Below are 19,474 nucleotides of genomic sequence, written 5' to 3' on the forward strand. Positions count from 1 at the left end.
ACGTTCAGGAAATAAAAGCACCAGACCGCAGGGTCTCGAAACACGAAGAGACATATTCTTATTTTCTGCAGGATGAGAGCAAAAGAGTGAAGATGGTGATCAACAATGTTTTTAAGGCCGGTCACACATTGACCGACCAATGCACTTGGACAGAATCGTACCACGACAACTGCGGAGAAGGCAAATCAACGTGGGAAGTGAAATGCCCAGAACACGACAAGTGGTGGGCCAATGAAACGGCTTACCGTAGATTAGGAAAAATGTCAATAAAAAATGATGACGATGAAGAGTAATCATATCATTATTATGTATTTTATGTTTTTTTCCCAGTATTGTCTTTTTTTCTATTGTATTGTCTTTTATTTTAAGTAATGTAATGTGTATTTAATTATTAATAAAATGTGTTTTGTTTTTAATTTTGTGTAAAAAAAAATGAAATAATAAAATAGTGAATGAATAGTGAATAAGTAGGGAAGAAGTGAGTAGTATAAGGAGGGAGGTGTTCTTGGAGAGAGAAACCTGATGAATAGTGAAAGAAGTGGGTAAGAAGTAGGGAAGAAGTGGCTCCTATAAGGAGAGGCCTAACAGAGGTAGCAATGGGTGTTTGTGTTGAGTCAACCACAACCACATAGGCGGCCTGGCGTTAACCATTAGCCCATTTGTATGTGTGGGTTGTGTGGCCACAACCATGTTCAAAAGGGTGCATGTTTGTTCCGTCTTTTTCTGTTGTAAGTAAAAATTATAAAAATGAGGTGGAAGAATTAATTATTTCGTCATCGTCTTCGGCAGAGGTGGTACCAGGGAAAAAAGTAACAGAAGGATCAAAATTAAAAAGTTTTTGAAAAATAAATCTAAAAGAGAACAAAATGTTAGAAACCCGTAGGAAAATTTAGAAATCCATGAAAAATTAAATATTACATGACAAAATTAAAATTTCAAGGATAGCATTGGCCCCCTGATGGGTGGTTTCGTTTTAGTGTTTAAATTTATAAAAATGTTGTACAAGTTATTATCGACAGGGACCCGGTCAGATGTAGTATAGTTTAGTGTAAGAACAAGATTGTTCGCAGGGACGCGTTGCTTTACCTAAGCTAGTAATATGTGTAATTCTAGCGGTTGTGGGGTTGTCACGATTTCCTATTAAACTAATTGAAATACTGAAAAGTAAATAGAAGCCGCAATCGCTTATTCAGCGAGAGGCTTAGTCTGAAAATAATTTGAAAAAACAAATAACAGCTTTTAAATTAAAATACTTGTTTGGAATGTCCGATCTCATGACACGACCAAATATCATTCTACCTACTTGCTAGACTCTTGGAAACTTAATTACGACTCAGATTCTCTTTAGATTCACTTTGCTTAAGTAACTAGTACTGTCACTAGATTCACACTACTCTATAAACAAATTCTTGTTAGATTCATTCTTTAAGCTTTAATGAACTAAAGTTTGTGTTACTAATTCATCTTTTAGTTACCCTGCTCTTAAGTCACGACCAGATAATAATTCTCTCTGGTGACCACAGTGCTCGTTTCCAAGTCACTGGATCGCGTCTGACATTGTTAAGCATCATTTTCTATTCATCCTAACTACTACGGTTCTGGATCCCTTGGTTACAAGTGAATCACCTTTTACATTTAGTTATAGACCGAGTAGTGTTTTCCATCCTTATGTATTAATCATAGTATATGATTATAGACCGATCATCAGAATTAAATCAATACATGTAGATATAGAACCAATAATTATATGAAAAACTAGTAAAACATGGATCTACGATAAACAGTAAAACACACTCCAATAGATCTAACAAATAAAGTAAAATTGATAAACATTTACATGATCACATCGATCCAAACATGTATTCAACCTACTAGCCTGACATTATTAAAGAAATAACAAAGTCTGAAAAGATGAAATACATTGTTTACCAACCGAAAGTAAAATAAAAGAGTAGATCTAGGTTGAGGATGAAGATCGGAAGGTGTTAGGAGCTCCAAAACCTCCTTGGAATCTGCAAAGTCGACCTAGGGTTGAATATGGACTGCTAGGGTTGCTGAATCGGCTCTCTCTTAGGGTTTTGAGGGTTGCTTTGACTTAAATAAAGCTGAAAGTCGGTTGTTGGTTGGGCCGCTCAGCGGCGCTGGATGGGCTCCCAACGGCGCTGGGTTTGGGCCAGCGGCGCTGGAAGCTCCTGCTGCTTTTCGTATTGCTTCGTTCGGCTCCCTAAGCACCTCTTTGTGTCTTGTAACTTCATAGGTCTTCATCTTGACTCACTTGATGCCATTTACCCTCACTCGCATCTTACGTAAACCTGTGTAACCATACGATTCATTAAGTACCGACAGTTCTGGAATATTAACTCATTTACGACATAGAAATGAGGCCTTTTGATAGGGTTTTTTATCACAAAATGGACGCTCTATCACCCCTTGCCCCCATATGTACCGCTCCTAGTCTTCACTGACCATGAGCCATGAGGGTCTTTTCTTCCCTTTCCACACAAAAACCCTATAACGGATACTACCTGCAGCAATATCCTTCTTAGAAACATCCTCATGTTAATACAAATTTTCCATAGACGCTCTTGATGTAGGTAGTCTTACACACAGGCCTTGGCTACTTAGTTATAAAATTTGCTAGCAATAATTCATGCCTACTCATTGCTTTGTTGAGATGTTAATCACGTAAAGTTTATATAACATCCGTTTAAAACAGTGTCAAATTTGTGTAATTGTCTCGAAGTCGACATAAAATTGGAGTGTTCAAACACCATAGCTCATGATTGTTAATGTTACTCAATAAAACAACTTTATTTTATCAAGTCAATAAACTTACTCTATATGTATATGTAATGTAATTTTAAAACCGTATTTAAAAGTATTTTTTATATATATATTCTTTCCAAAATGTATAAATTATAACTAGCATCGTACCCGCACGTTGCAGTGGATACCATTAACAAAGTGTAAATGAAAGAAAAAGAGAGTTCCGTGTATGTGAATGTGTACAAATAAAAATAAGAGAGTTTATTAGAGATGGTAGTGTTGGTATTTTCTCCATGTAACTTTCAATATGAGGGCTATTATTTTTATTATGTAGTATAGATATAGATAGATTTATAAACACTTAGCACAATTGTTATAAGTTAAAAATAAAATGAAAACCAATATTTTAAAATTTTTGTGAATATATAAAGGAAACAGATGTGTATACCACTAGAATTTCGCATATATAAAAGAAATGAAAACCAAAGACAGGCTCAAATCTAAAATTCAGTTTATTATGTAGACATTGACTTTTTAAATTCCTATGCCCAAAAAACACTTCAGGAAAAAATTATTAGGGTTTGAACAAAACCCCCCATTTCAACCCGAATTCCAGATCTTTAATTAAACACCTTTTTACACCAAGTTTTGATTTTTCTGACACCCTTTTAGGTTTCCAGAAATGGGTCATCATCAAAAACCCAAAAATCTTATCTTACATTTGTGGGTCATGCTCACTTTCTACTCGTACGACGTCGTTTTGGGGACCAGTGTTGATCAATCAGCTCTTCTTGAGCTCAAAAGATCCGTTGTTGACCCAGATGGAGTGTTAAAGAGCTGGAGTGAAAGCAATTCGGATATTTGTTCATGGGTCGGAGTCACATGCGGGTCAAGTAATCGGGTCGTGGGTCTTAATATTACTGGTGGAGGTAATTATGGTTCTTTTACTTGTACTAAATATAATGAATATAAATTGTATGGATTTGGGGTTAAAAAGAATTGTATTGTGAGTAATGGTAAGTTAATGGGTAAGTTGTCTTACGCAATTTCTAAGCTTTCCGAACTCCGAGTGTTATCGTTGCCTTTTAATGATTTAAGTGGTGAAATTAGTGATGAATTTTGGGGGTTGAAGAAGTTGGAAGTGATTGATCTTGAAGGGAATTTAATTAGTGGTGGTTTGGGATTTAAGTTTAAGGGCTTGGAGGGACTAAAGGTTCTCAATCTCGGTTTTAATAGGATATTGGGAGAAATACCCCATTCGTTGTCGAATTTGAAAAAGCTGCAGGTTTTGAATTTAGCTGGAAACCGTTTGAACGGGTCTATTCCGGGGTTTTTTAATGAGTTTAGTGATTTACGGGGGTTGTATTTGTCGTTCAACCAGCTTTCGGGGAAGATCCCGAGCGAGATAGGGTATAACTGTGGGAATCTTGAGCGTTTAGAACTTGCTGATAATTTTTTGGTTGAAGGGATTCCAGCAAGTTTAGGGAATTGTACTAAATTAAGATCAGTTTTGTTGTATTCGAATTTACTTCAAGAAGAAATTCCTGTTGAGCTTGGTAGGCTTAGTGTGCTAGAAGTTTTGGATGTATCAAGAAATAGTCTTAGTGGTGCGATTCCGAAACAGCTTGGGAATTGTAGGGCAATGTCGGTTCTTGTGCTCTCGAACCTATTTGATCCGGTCCCTAATGTTGGTGATTCTGTGCAAACTGATTTGGCTCATTCTGGAGAAGAGTATAATTATTTTCAGGGTATATTGCCTGTAGAAATTACTAGTTTGCCCAATTTGAAGCTGCTATGGGCACCAAGAACGACTTTGGAGGGCAAGTTTCCGGACAACTGGGGTGCTTGTAGAAGCTTGGAAGTGATAAATTTGGCTCAGAATATTTTCACCGGTGAAATTCCCAGGTTGTTCAGTATATGCAAGAAGTTACATTTTCTTGATTTGAGCTCGAATAAGTTGACAGGAGAACTTAGTGACGAACTTCCGGTTTCTTGTATGACTGTTTTTGATGTTAGTAGCAATAGTTTTTCTGGGTCAATACCGTCTTTTCCTTATGCTAAATGTGCACCGTTCGATACATCAGCAGCTTATTTAAGATATTTTGCATTTAAAGATGTGAACGATGTTGAAAATCTTGCAATAATACATAATTTTAGTGGGAACAACTTCACAGGAACGGCGAGTTCAATCCCGGTTTCAAGAACAGGAGAGAAGTCCATCTATACTTTTCTTGCTGGTGAAAACAAGCTTAGTAGCCGGTTTCCTGGAGCTCTGTTTGATAAATGTTCTGAATTCAAAGAGATTGTCGTTAATGTGAGCTCCAACAGATTATTCGGTGAAATCCCGTCAGATATTGGTCAAACTTGCAGATCTTTGCGGGCCTTGGATGCATCCCGGAATCAAATATCCGGAATGCTTCCTGTTAGTTTCGGTAATTTGGCTTCCCTTGTTGCACTTAATTTGAGCCAGAACATGTTACATGGAGTGATACCTGTGAGCCTTAGCAATATTAATGATCTTAAGAACCTCTCCTTATCAAACAACAATCTTACCGGCCCGATTCCTATAAGTTTAGGTAAGCTGAAATCTTTAGAAGTTCTTGAACTTTTTTCAAACTCTCTATCTGGCCCGATCCCAGAAGATCTTGTTAATCTCAGAAATTTGACTTTTCTTTTGCTCAACAACAACAAGCTTTCCGGACAGATCCCATCTGGTTTTGCAAACATCACTAGGTTCGTGAAATTCAACGTGTCGTTCAATAATTTGTCGGCCCCGTTACCTGAAAACATGTTGGCAACCCCAGAACAACAGCCTGTGCCTCCAGGTACAACAGCCAGTGGCAATTATGCAAATTATGAATCTTCGACTCCTGCCCCAAAAGGTGGTGGTCGGAACTTCAATTCGATTGAGATTGCATCGATAACATCGGCTTCTGCCATTTTGTCAGTTCTCTTAGCTTTGCTTGTTCTGTTCTTTTGCACCCGATGGCATCCGAAGTCAGTGGCCCATGCGTCGACTCAAAAAGAAGTCACGCTGTTTACCAATATCGGGGTCCCGTTGAATTTTGAGAAGGTGATACAGGCGACAGGTAATTTCAATGCTAGTAATTGCATTGGAAATGGTGGATTTGGAGCTACGTACAAGGCCGAGATCTCCCCTGGATACTTGGTGGCGATAAAACGACTGGCAGTAGGACGCTTTCAGGGTGTTCAACAGTTTGAGGCAGAGATTAAAATATTAGGGCGACTCCGCCACTCTAATCTTGTGACACTAATGGGATATCATGCGAGTGAAACCGAAATGTTCTTAATTTATAACTACCTCCCAGGTGGAAACTTAGAAAGATTTATTCAAGAGCGATCAGCAAGAGCTGTTGACTGGCGAATCCTCCACAGGATCGCGTTGGATGTCGCTCGTGCACTCGCTTACCTCCATGATCAATGTGTTCCACGTGTCCTTCATCGCGACGTAAAGCCCAGTAACATCTTACTAGATGATGATTTAAATGCGTATTTATCTGATTTCGGTCTAGCAAGGCTTTTGGGTACATCCGAGACTCATGCCACCACGGGAGTTGCCGGAACATTTGGGTACGTGGCTCCGGAATATGCGATGACGTGTCGGGTTTCGGACAAAGCCGATGTTTACAGTTACGGAGTGGTACTTTTGGAGCTTTTATCCGACAAGAAAGCTTTAGACCCGTCCTTTTCATCTTATGGAAACGGGTTCAATATTGTCGGTTGGGCATTAATGCTACTTCGGGAAGGACAGGCAAAGGAGTTTTTCACGACGGGTTTGTGGGAGGCTGGACCACATGATGATCTAGTGGACGTATTGCACCTCGCGGTTGTTTGCACAGTGGACTCCTTATCCACAAGACCTACGATGAAGCAAGTGGTACGGCGGCTGAAACAACTGCAACCGCCATCATGTTAACACAGTGTTGTTATATAGTATTTGTTAGTATTGATTATTATTTGTAAATTGTTGTATATGTTTTGTTGACAATGATCGGATCTGCACAGATGAAGATTTGTTGCAACCGCACGGGCGTAAGGTCTTGCTTGCTTTTTTTGTATAGAATTTTTCTAAAGCTGTATTTGATTTTGTCTGATGACATTTATTTTGATTCTACAGACAAGTAATTGGGGGCTTGATCTAGTATTATGTAAAAACCAGAGTAGAACATTTCATAGTCATCTTTCATTCGTTATGTCATATATGTCGTACTATTAACATTTTATGAATTTTTTGACCCTGACTACTATTTATTGAACCTCACAAACTAACGTCTCTCCCAATTTGTCACGCTCATGAACAGCTGCGTTGTCCCTGGTCATGAAATGACCAAAACCCATCCACTTCGACAGTCAAGAAATAACAAATTGTCACCATCCTTCGCTGTCCGCAACCAATCGACAGTTCAACACCATCCATGCCTCTTCGCGGGTCACTACATCAGATATTTATGCAAAAAGAAACTGATATTGAAAGCATTATGATTATTTTTTTTGCACATTTGATAAATAAGCTTTCTGCACACAATGATTGTTCTTGTTTAAACTCGATTGAACTGAGTCAAATGTTATTTTGGAAGGAGTCTTTGTATCCTCGGATGATAGGAGTAATACTATATACATATTACCTCTCCATAACTCGTTGACAGGATTTGATATCGTTGTTGTCAAACATAATCAATGAACATCCATAGGCAGTGGAAATTGTTAGAAGAGGGTTCTAAAGCCAAAAATGAAATTTTGTGAATGTAGCTTATCATTTTCAGTTGATGACAAGTTGCTAGGCAAGTTTACATGGATCGAGTCATAACAGGAATAATTGGGTTACTGTAAAGGAAACCATTTGTTTGAGTTTCACCTTTTACACCAAGGCTCGATAGACTGCTTAACCTGGCAACCCGTCAACATGTGTAATCTGTGCTGCCAGTTCCAAGGTTGATTATACTACGTGAAGTTATCTGGTTGTGCGACCTATATAGCTCAAATATTGGGGACAGTAGCATTTGGGTGTCTTGCTAGTGTGTGATTGTAGCAATGGAATTAAGACAATCAAACGCATTAGTGCATTACCGTACTAATTGTTCCGCTGGTGGAATTCATCATGAGTTATGGTTGAAAATTTTCATTCATTAGGTACTTAAGTAGCATGATGGGATCAAGAAATTTATGCAAGTTGCTAAGAACTTGTAAAGCATGGATAACCAGGATGACAAAGGAATGAGTTTGTGTTACTTGTTGGTTGCTTGTAGCATAAAAAGTGAAGTTCAAATCTCTTGACTTGCAGGTTCAAGCTGAATAACAGCTGATTTGGGTGTTTTGATGTGTATATCGATCAATCATAGAAAGTAACTTCTGCTTGATTTCTATGGCTGCAACTTGCCACACACTGCTCAGTCCATCCTGTCTTTGCTAGGTGATCAAACTGAATGTACTCGGTATACAGATTTTCAGTTCTAGATCAAGAATTCAAGATGACGTGTAAATCGGCACATAACTTGTGTTGATGAATGATCTAATCACAATTTTCTTGTACTCCCTTCTCCAACTATGTTGAAAGCTTTAGATTTATATATTCATATTCCTTTTCACCAGAAAAACAAACAAACAAAACAGGAGATGGCTCATTTTAAACTCTACCTTTTGGCTTTGCTCATACCCGAAACAATAAAAGTCAGCAAACAAACTACCAAAACTACACTAGATTAGACAAAAGATACTACTTCAATCAAGATTGCAAATATGTTCTCTACATTGTCTTACGACATCAATGAAACTTTATTGAACCTTTCATTTGGCACATAAGAGGACCAAAAGACCGGTTTCCATGTATGACTAGTTTTTGTAGTCTGTATCATAGCGAAGGTGGGTTAACGACAATATGTCTGAGAGGATATTCCACATCACCGCCACCACCATGTTTGACAAACTCGGCTGGAGTTAGAAAGCTGCCATGACAAACACATACTATTCTCACTTCTTCGCCTTTTCTGTATCTATACAAAAATCCTTCTATCTTCTTTCCATTAACCCCGTCTCCTTTGGTGGAAACACAAGGCATGTCAGCTAACATCATCTTTAGGGTGTCATTCCTGGAGCGGTTTTCACCGTTGATCTTAGATGATGTCACCGGAAGATTTTTTGAAGCATGTTCAGAAGCAACAGAGTTTGATCTACAGGGGATTGAACTCGAGTTCTTATGCAAAACGGATTGCTGACTAGCCGTGCTATTCAATTCAGCATCTTTGTTTGTTCCTGTTATTTAAACATACGATTTTAGAAACGATTTATATAATGAAGTATCAATATAAATGTATACAACAAATAACAATCAGAAGTAAATTATCTAACAAAGATCAATACATCGTTTATAATACTTTTAGGCATACTAATTAGGCCTATTTATCATTATCCTTATATATATAATGATTCTTTTGTCCAAATATCAATATTAATAAAGTTGCATTTGTTATGTCAAATTGTCAATGTGTTCCCTCAATATACTTTTAAGATATGTCTCGATGAATTGGATGAAGCATGACAATTTGGAACACTACTATTGTTGATTATGATTAAGATATTGTTATAAGGCTATCTAACTTACTTTATTGATATAACTTAAGGAAATTTTGAGCAACTTTTGACATTTTTGGCGATTTAAATATTAAGAAAATCTATCTTCATTTGTATTTTCAATCGTAATGCTCATATGATTAGGAAAATTACTATGCATATATTTTAGAAGGATATTTTATACAAAATCTGATCTATATTAACAGTTAGCTTGTCATTCGTTAAACGAAACTTTAAACTAGAATTTAATTTTATAAAATGATAAAATCCTCTTAAAATCAATGTACTAATCTACCAACCATTCGTTATGCGTTGGGAAAATCTTTTTTCAAATTAACAATTAAAAATGTCACACATGATCAGTTTAATGTCATATAGAATCAATCTTTAAGAACAAACAAGCCCTTGTAAGTTCTAACTTCCCAATTGCCAAATAATAAACTCATTAATCTATCTCACATATTCCAACTTGCTCCATTTTTTGTTCCAAACAAATGATCAAATACCTAATATTACAATTACTATCAATATCAAAATCAAAATAAATAATATATCACCAATATGCTATGCCTTTTAAATACAGTTATTTATTAGGTATCTTTATGAATGTCTAAATATAATAGGACCATAGTTAAACATATGTAACATAATTTATAACTAAAAAAAAACATTTATAGATAGAAACAATATATACATATTATATTATATATACCAGAATAAATAGAATATATGAAAACAAATAACATACCCATAAAAGGTTGACTTTCCAAATCAGAAACACCAGAAGATCCACCACTTCCCGGAGACCCAACCGCCGGAACCACCGTCGGCCGTGGCAACGGCGGCAACCCTGCCGGCGGCGATGATCTCAAACTCTCATTTCCATTCATTTTTTTAATCTCAAAATTCCCATTTTTACTAATTTTTTCAACTCTTTTTCTTTTAGCCTCTGACCTTCTTAATGATTGTAATTCTTTCCTTTTTTTCCATTCAACTTCTGGCTCAATTGGCAAAGAACACGTCCTATTTAACGGCGTTAACGGATACAAAGTTAACGGCGTTGGATCTTCCGTTACCGACCCGAAACTTGAAAAATCAGCTATTGAAGATGCCCGAATTAGCTTACCGTTATTATTATTATTATTATTATTATTATGATTATGATTTTTAACCCCAAAATGGCCGTTTAATGATAACCCTAAACTCAGTTCAACGTCTTCTTCTTTAACAGAATGGCCGACGTCACCTTCTCCGGCGCCAAATCTTTTCAAAAAATCCATTAAAAAGATTTATGGGTTTCAAGCATTCGTTAAAAGGGTATCCAAATATATAAAAATCTTGGAATAATTCGAAGAAAATTAAAAATTTTATAGTTTTTTCAAATGTTGGCCGGAAAATGTCGCCGGATTTTTCTCCGCCGGCGAGGATGGATATATAAAGATAGAGAGAAAACAAATGCTGAGAAAATATAGGTGTAAAAAAGAAGAGAAAGAAATGGAGAGATTTTTAATGTGGTTGGGACTGGTGAAATGACTAAAATGACCTTGAAAAATGGGTAATGGATAAATGATGTTACGACACGTGGAAGTATGGAATAAAGTTATATGTACACGTAATAATCATAGGAAGAAAACAAATATAAAAGGACAAGGTTTTTTTCTTTTTTTAATATATATATTCTTTTTTCAGAAGATACAAAGGCCAAAGGATGTTAAGTGATGGACACGTGTCGGTCGAGAGAGTACAGAGGGAAAATAGCCACGTGTGTTAGTAGGTTTTTAATAGCCGGTAACTTCCAATTTCAGGCCGTAATGTTGGGGTCCCCGGTTATCAAGTTGACGAATCATGGTTGTTTTGTTTTAAGGATTGTGGTGACGTGTATAAAGATGCAGATGACACGTTAATGGTTTTCTATCTCCCGTTAACCATGTGAGTCTTATATCAACGAGTTTTGCTTTATTTTAAAACTATATATATTATTACCCACGGAATACTCAAAAAACATATATAAATAATGACATGTTAAAGTTTTATAATATTATAAGTTGACAAATATTTAATCAGGTAAAAATCAAACCACTACAAAACATGAAGTTACATTAGTGGTCGTTTAGATTCTGGTTAACAGTGACTATACAGTTGAAAGATGGATACATCATCTATTAGAGGTCTCCCTAAGTAAGATTTTTGTTTCTTTGGATGTCTTTCATTCATCCGGACATGTCAGCATTATCATTATACTTGTGCTTTAACATTTTGCTCGAATAATTTAGTTATACACTAAAATTACTAAGCAATTTAATTATCAATCTACATATCGCATGTTGTGTTAATCTAACTTAAAATTATGCATAATATCATTGCAATTTTCACACAATAATTTTCTGATATATACTTGTGATAGCTTACTATAGACTCCATATTTGTTTTTTAGTTCTTTATTAAGAAGATCGGTTTGACATCCAGTCCGTTTTTCAAAACATTGATTTAATTAAAACTTTATATGAAAAAAATCTTATACAAAAATCCTTATAACCAAATTTTATTCGTTATATGATAAAAATCTTATACAAATATATAATTTAAAAGAAAATTTTATTGTAAAATCATTAAAAATTAATTTTAAAGATAAAAAATGATGTAAAATATAAAAGTATTAGTTCTCATATTTATATCATTAAAAACATTAATTATTAATGTTTACAAACTTAAATAAGAAAATAATAATAATTTAAATTTATTAAAGTAAAATTAAATCTAAAAAAGTTAAATAAGGTATATGACATCATCATTTGATCTAATGGCTTTAATTAAAAATTGAACTTCATTTAAGGGTTTCTATTTTTCTAATTGTGAATTAAGGTTTCTCTTTCATTTATGAAGTTGAGAACATCTTGATCTTTGGATTAAAATCAAAGGTCAAGATTCCAATATGAATTTTGAATCTTACTATTGGAATCTTGACCTTTGATTTTAATCCAATGGTCCAAATATTAACTTTAACTATAAAGTTGAGTTCTTGATTCATTGCTATAGTATGCTATAGCTTACGCACCTTAAAGCAATGAGTTCTTGATTTATTGATTTACTTATTTAAAACGAAGCTTTAGCTTCTCAAAAGGAGAAATAGATCACCAACCAAAAAATATAGCCATTTCATTTCATTTTTGACACATAATTTATATATATTTACTTTGATCATCACTATTGATTTATATATATCTACTTTCTTTTACTGTGCACATCTTTAAGTCAATCTTTTTGACATATCAAACACGTTCCATAGTATAGTTTATGCTTGATATTTTCATTTATTATTTTCACATTTTTAAAAAATATAAACAAGATATTTACACTTATAAGTGTAAACAAATATCAAACTTTATCACAGTAAAAAGATATGGACATTAATTTATAACATCCAATTTATCCACGTCCCTTTTTTCATAAATGCCCAACTTATCTACATCCTTTCTTTCATAAAAATAAATAAAAATAAATAATGTTACAAATTAATTAACAAATGATACATGGGATCAAGGGTTTTTATCCAATTATTCTTTATAAATTGATTAACACATAAATCTTCATATAGACATTAGTTTAGTGTTAGGAGAGAAATATCAGGTGTAAAATTACATAATTATCGTCTCTTGTCAGCAATATAACATCATTATGATAAGCAAGTTCTCGAGCTTGTTTATTAAAGTAAACAAATACCACTTGATAACCAAGTTGTTGTTTTTTCAAGTAAAGTAATTTTAGTTGCATGTATTTCCTAAGATCAAGTTGATCTAGAGTATCAAATTTGGTGGCCCTAATAGTGTTATATTTAACGAATTTATTCACAAAGATAAATTAGAAAAGCTCAACACGTAAAGAAAATATATATTAAACCCCACTTGGTGTATTATTGAGCCCATTTACTACGATTTAATAAACGTGTGTGTGTATTACAACAAATTAGTAAGAAGTGATAACTTTATTTATTGTTCGATTATTATATTCAATTCAATTAGGAGGTCTTGTGTTTTTACCTAACCTATAGGCTATAAGAAAACTTTAAACTAACATTTTTTTGATTTATCAATTTAGATAATACTTATTAACCAATTTATATAAATATTTGTAAATAATGATCGAATACTTTTGTATACACGTAGGTATATACTAGTAAATATAATTAACACTTTTTATTAATTTTATTAATAATTAAGTTACTAGAAACATATCTCCACAAAAACTTTTAAACCTATCTTATTTTCAATTGATGATGGCAATTAGGGTTGTAATTCATTTTATTTTAAAAATGTTGTTAACCTACATGTAATTGACATGAGACTAAATGTAGCATTGAAATTGTATGTTAACTTACATTTTCTATGAGTATATAAATAGAAAATATTAGTACGGATAAATTATTTTTAAACATCTAATATTTTAAACTTAACTTATCGTATAAAATTGCACATAAATAACTCAAAAAATAATATTAAAAAAATGAAATTGAGGCTAATTTAAAAACTTCCTAAAAATTTTTGGAATTTTTGAAGTTCCTAAAATAACATTTCAATATACATGTTATATAAACTAGGTTGACTACTAAAAGGTATATGTTACTTAAGTATTTCAAAGTTTTGTTTATTGGAACCACGTTAGTGTGACCGTCACTGACCATCTATCATTCCTGATATGATAATTGACGATAACTGGAATCTCTATGTTTAGTAAATATATAATGGGTGTATTTATTCTGAAAGACATACTATGGGATTTCCCATTAGGTGATTATAATTAAGACTTACAATGCACACATTAAACACCAAAGGAGATGAATGTGTAAATACTCTTATTATAAATAGAGAGTCATAAATCCTAAGTTAAGGTTAATGAGACACTAATCCCTCACTTAATTTCGTGTGCCTCTCCTCTAAGAAGATTGGTGCTGGTGGCGGCGGAGATTGGTGGTGGTGGCGGCGGCGGCGGTAAGTAGTGGAAGCTATTAATGTAATGTAGCTATAAAGTATGGTACATCATGCATTAGAATATGTACATTGTTAAAATTTAAAATCAATATTGAAATTTTAAGTTCAATGTTGAAAGTTAAAAGTGAATTTGCTTTATAATACGAGAGAAAGGTACCTGCGCGTTGCTGCGGTGATAGTGGGGTGGTGATGTAATGGCGGTGATGGGGTGATCTAACTGACGGGCTCCGCCCTTATTCGTACGGGTTCTGCCATCGGATTTAAAAATTCATCGAAAGTACTCGTATATCGAATGATCTCTCTAATGAAAGAACATAAAATTTTAGGAACACCCATATAAGTTTTATAATTTATCGATGTACGGTTTTTGAGATAAAATTTTTTGAATCAATTAGAAGAATAAATGATTTATGGATGAGAAAAAAAATGAGTGGTTGAAATTTGAAGAGAGAGAAAGTGTATTACAGTTATTTTAGGTAAATACTAAATAGATATGAGAGACATTTTGGGGAAGTAAACGTTGAAACTTAAAATTTTAGACAAAGGTTACTTGTTTTAGGGGGGAAGGAAGTGGTAGAGGGTTGGCATGCGGGTTGGCCTAGCCCTCCCAGGCACACCGCCGCCATCATAGAGGGTTAAGAGAGGTTGGGGTTGGGAGGGTTTTCAAGCCGTGGAGGAAGGGGTGGAGCTAGTAGGGGGACTGGGGGGTGCTTAGCCTCCGCCAACCATTCATGTTTTTCATTGCAAGACTAGTTCATAGTCAACTAATACACAAGTTTTTTTGAAGCAAACCAATCCCAATCTATAAATGTATGAGTTTTAGCCATGACAGTTTTAAGTAAAACCTTTACATTTGGTCCATAAAAGTAAACCATCGCAATAAAATTTTATTTTACAAACATTTTATTAAATAATTATGTCTTTCACATTATATTGTATACAACGATCGAGAAAGAAATACGGTTGAGTCCCCTCAACGTGAAATTCTGGCTTCGCCTCTACGTGGAGGGTTGAGAGAAAAAGATTTGTTGGGAGCTTGGGATCACTTTGACTAGCCTTTAATCTTGTTTAAAAAAATAAATAAATTAGGAGGGTTGAGAAAGTGATGATTGCGATGGAAAATAGTTGGAAGGGTTGAAAAGAAAAAATGAATTGTTGAGATGTAATTGCTGGGATTTGGGAAGGTTGGGATTTTGAGCCACATGACTCCCTTCCCCCTTATAATATATTATAGATATAGATGGTATAGATATTTTAAAGCAAATAGAGTTTTTGTGTGATTTTAAATTTCAACTTTCAACCATTCATCAAAACCACATTACATCAATAGCCTAAAGTAGTCACCACCACCACCACCAATAATTGCCCACCACCACCGCCGTCACCAATTGTCGTCGCCACCAATGCTGCGTGCCGCCGCCACCTCCACCACCGACATTACACTATTATACTGTCACATCGTACTCGTAACGTTCTAGCATTTATAGATCAAATAAAAATAACATAAACATAACATTTAGAAAATATACATATATATTTGCTTTTTCGAATTGAAAACTATAGGAAGAGAAAGGTTGTCCTATCAAGTTGGGAGAATATACAAAGTAAACAAATCTAGAAAGCAGATCTGAGATGGGCCCAAACAGGCTCCAAGTTGCGAATTGATGGGCCCCATTGTTTTTCTAAGATACAATACGTGTTGAAATACGATTAGTTAGACAGCTAAGGACCTATCAACGTCCACCATGGCAACTTGCAAGAAAGAAGTAGGAGAGAAGTAGCACAAACGTCACCGTTTTCTGGTTTGAAATAATGTCTGAGAGAGGGGGTTAGTTGTCATGTGCACCACACGACCACCATAACTTTTTTTGACTACTCTTTCTTTCTTTCTGTCAAATGAAGCACTGTGGCCTTGGCCTCACCCATGTGACGTGGCTACACGAACTTTAAAATGGAAAATAATAAATATCTTTAAAATATTTTTAAATCAAATGATTAATATCTTTGTGTATAAACAAAGGTTAACTGTTTGATTTTTACACATTACAAAATCATAAGAGTATTTATAGTGTCCTTCACTCATCCTCCAAGGATTATTCCATGTGAACACCACATCAGTTCCACATCAGTCAAGGACTAACCAAGAACTAATCCCCCAACACATTTACAATGTCAGAACTAGTCTAAGACCCACTATTTATTTAAGTTTACCTTTTCAATCAAATATTCTATCATCTATTTAATTATACACTTTTAACCTTATAACTTATACAGCTTCAATTTTTATAATAAAAACACACTTATAAATTCCATTAAATAAAAAAAAAACATACAATACAACACTAAAAGAAATAACAGATTATTAATTAAAAACAACATAGTTTCACATTTTATTATTAAAACAAAGAACAATGGATCACGGGAGGCGCCAAATATGCTCGACAAGATTGTGACGAAGACCATGGAGAACCCCTCGGTCTGGAAGCTCCCTATTGGTCCGTGCGTGGACCGCCATCCTCTCTCGGAAGGTACGAATAGGTACACGGGGTGGCACAGCTAGGATTTCTAGATCATAGGAGGTTATTGCATGACCCGAATCCTCGACGATCATGTTATGCAATATGACACAAGCATACATGGTTCGACGAATCTTGTTGACACTAAACGACCTTGAGGGGTGTGTAAGGATCACCCAACGACCTTGGATTACTCCGAATGCTCGTTCCACATATTTTCGTGCACTTTCTTGATACTTCTTGAAGTTTTTCTTTTTCGCGTCTTGTGGGCATGAAAAAGCCTTGACGAATGTCCCCCACTCAGGATAAATACCGTCGGCTAGATAGTACCCATTCTGGTAATCGGTTCCGTTAACCGTAAATGAAGTATCCGGAGCCGTATCCTCAATGATTTCTCTAAACAAATGTGATTGATTAAGGCCATATATGTCATCGAACCTGCTGTTCCAAAAAATGCATGCCAAATCCATAAATCGTACAACGCAACAACTTCAAGCATGATGGTTGGATGCCCTTTATCACATCGAGTAAACTGGCCTTGCCATGCTTTTGGACACCTTTTTCCACAGCCAATGCATACAGTAGGGATGCTCCCAAGCATCCCTGGAAATCCATGAAGGTGTGCATGTTTGTGGTAGAGACGCTGTATATCATCTGTTGTTGGTCATCGTAAGTACTCTTCTCTGCAAAGGTCAAAGACATACTTACGAAAAGCATCAAACGCGTCTAATTTGGAAGTTTGTTCACTCATTTGTAGATACTCATCAAGTGAATCGGCCACGTTGCCATACGTCAGCTGACGTATCATGGATGTACACTTTTGAATTGTAGAAAAACCGAGTTTACCTCTTCCATCTACACGCTGGTTTCACAACTCAATAAAATGACGAGGAACAGACTCATCACCAACTAGAGAGAAAGAAGCTATATCGTTAGCTATACACATGAACAACTCTTTTCGCATTCGAAATCGCCGCCTGAAGAAGTGTGGCGGGTACTTTGCGTTTTCTACAAAGTAATCATTCAACAACTATTGTCCTGCACCAAGTAGATCTCTTGTAATATGAACATAAGTGAGAGGGGTAGAAGATTCTCCATTTTCGACCAAATCGATAAAATCACCCATTATAGTGATAAGTTCTTCATCGTCGGAGTCATTCGTAAACAAATCAGGTCGAGTGTACGTATTAGCATTCGATGGAAATGGAAAAGACATGATGATTTTAGATATATGAATGTATGTTTTATGTTTATAAGAGTGTGTTTTTGTGTATAAAACTAGATATGTAAACATGTTATATATATAAATGATAAAAAAAGAACCAAATGTGAAAATGTGTACAAAAATCAAATCTGGCCGTTAGAGGGACCATTTGTGTCACCTTTTTAAAAACTTTCATTTTTTGACCGTTACATTTAAAAATAATAATAATAATAATAATAATAATAATAATAATAATAATAATAATAATAATAATAAAAATGAGCAGGTCACTTTCGTCTTTGTGGGAACGGACAACCAGTAACGAGTGGGAGGACGAGCCACACCTAACGGTGTGCACTCATCCTCCAACAAGGAACGAGCGGGGGAACGAGGTAGAACGAGAGCACCGTGATCTCTTTAAGTGAAACTTGAAACAGTTTTTTTAACTTAAGTAAAGTAAAAATGTTTACATCTCAACCTACACCATACACCGTCGTAGATAATATTGAGACATAATCCTGTAGATGGTATTGAGACCCATACTTGCTTACTTTTTTTAAATCAAATGGTTAGACGAGTCATAATACTCCATTTATTGTTAAGTCATAAACTCATAACTAGTTCATGTCAAATTGTCAACATCATATCATAATTTTTTTCCCCGTCACTAATTATTAATCAACGCTTATAACATCACAACAACAAAACTAACTCATCATTAGTAAGAGATCTAATATTAACACAATAATAATTAAAAAATTAAAAATGAAGCCTTCACTTGTTATCTCTATTAAGTTGCGTCATATTGGACCAATCACGAGTCGGCCCATTATTGGCTCATTGCCAATAACATAGGGTGGATAAGTCGATAATTAAGACATTGGCATCTCTTTCAAAACTAGATAACAACATCACCCTAAAACTTATATATTTTTTTTAAGACGGCATAATTATTATATATATATATAAAACTTATATTATGTACACCTCTTTTGATATTAATTTTTTTTTGATATTAATCGAGTCAAGTGTTTGAAACTCAAACTCGGTTTATGCTTGTTTAAACACGACTAGTTTTAAAGTTCTATCAAATCAAACTCTTGAGTAGTTTGGCTTATTTGTATTCCCTGTTTTAAGCAAACACTTTCCTTTGAATTAAAAAGAACAATTATATAACATGATCCAGTAGCATACAGAACAATTATCACCCAGCCTGACGAATATTCATCCCATTCAATCAACTTTTGATGGAGAATGAACAAAATGAATATTGATTTAAGTAGAGGTTTGTCAATAAAATCAACCGATTATGAAACAGTATAACTTTTTAGTATACAAATGTGTGTTTATTTGCATATAAACATTTAAGCCAAACTTGAAATAACTTTACCAAGTTATTAAGTTAATTCGGTGTT

The 19,474-nt window shown here is 34.7% G+C and overlaps 3 protein-coding genes across 3 annotated transcripts; 1 reads left to right on the plus strand and 2 right to left on the minus strand.

Annotated features, from left to right (window-relative positions):
• Positions 1-3,282: 3,282 nt before the first annotated feature.
• On the plus strand, positions 3,283-6,980 carry LOC122579183 (LRR receptor-like serine/threonine-protein kinase RPK2). The gene has a single exon (XM_043751297.1). The coding sequence runs from the start codon at positions 3,449-3,451 to the stop codon at positions 6,701-6,703; it is 3,255 nt and encodes a 1,084-aa protein (XP_043607232.1). The 5' UTR covers positions 3,283-3,448; the 3' UTR covers positions 6,704-6,980.
• Positions 6,981-8,330: 1,350 nt separating this feature from the next.
• On the minus strand, positions 8,331-10,811 carry LOC122578613 (ninja-family protein AFP3-like). The gene is made up of 2 exons (XM_043750608.1): positions 10,103-10,811; positions 8,331-9,036 (listed from the first exon to the last, which is right to left on the minus strand). Exons 1-2 carry the CDS (start codon positions 10,632-10,634, stop codon positions 8,636-8,638), a joined length of 933 nt encoding a protein of 310 aa, XP_043606543.1. The 5' UTR covers positions 10,635-10,811; the 3' UTR covers positions 8,331-8,635.
• Positions 10,812-16,755: 5,944 nt separating this feature from the next.
• On the minus strand, positions 16,756-17,663 carry LOC122609707. Its single transcript, XM_043782655.1, has 3 exons — positions 17,564-17,663; positions 17,335-17,458; positions 16,756-17,293 (listed from the first exon to the last, which is right to left on the minus strand). The coding sequence occupies exons 1-3, from the start codon at positions 17,661-17,663 to the stop codon at positions 16,756-16,758; spliced, it is 762 nt and encodes a 253-aa protein (XP_043638590.1).
• Positions 17,664-19,474: the final 1,811 nt, after the last annotated feature.

The sequence above is a fragment of the Erigeron canadensis genome, chromosome 8 (assembly GCF_010389155.1).
Source record: "Erigeron canadensis isolate Cc75 chromosome 8, C_canadensis_v1, whole genome shotgun sequence".
NCBI classification, from domain to species: Eukaryota; Viridiplantae; Streptophyta; class Magnoliopsida; order Asterales; family Asteraceae; genus Erigeron; species Erigeron canadensis.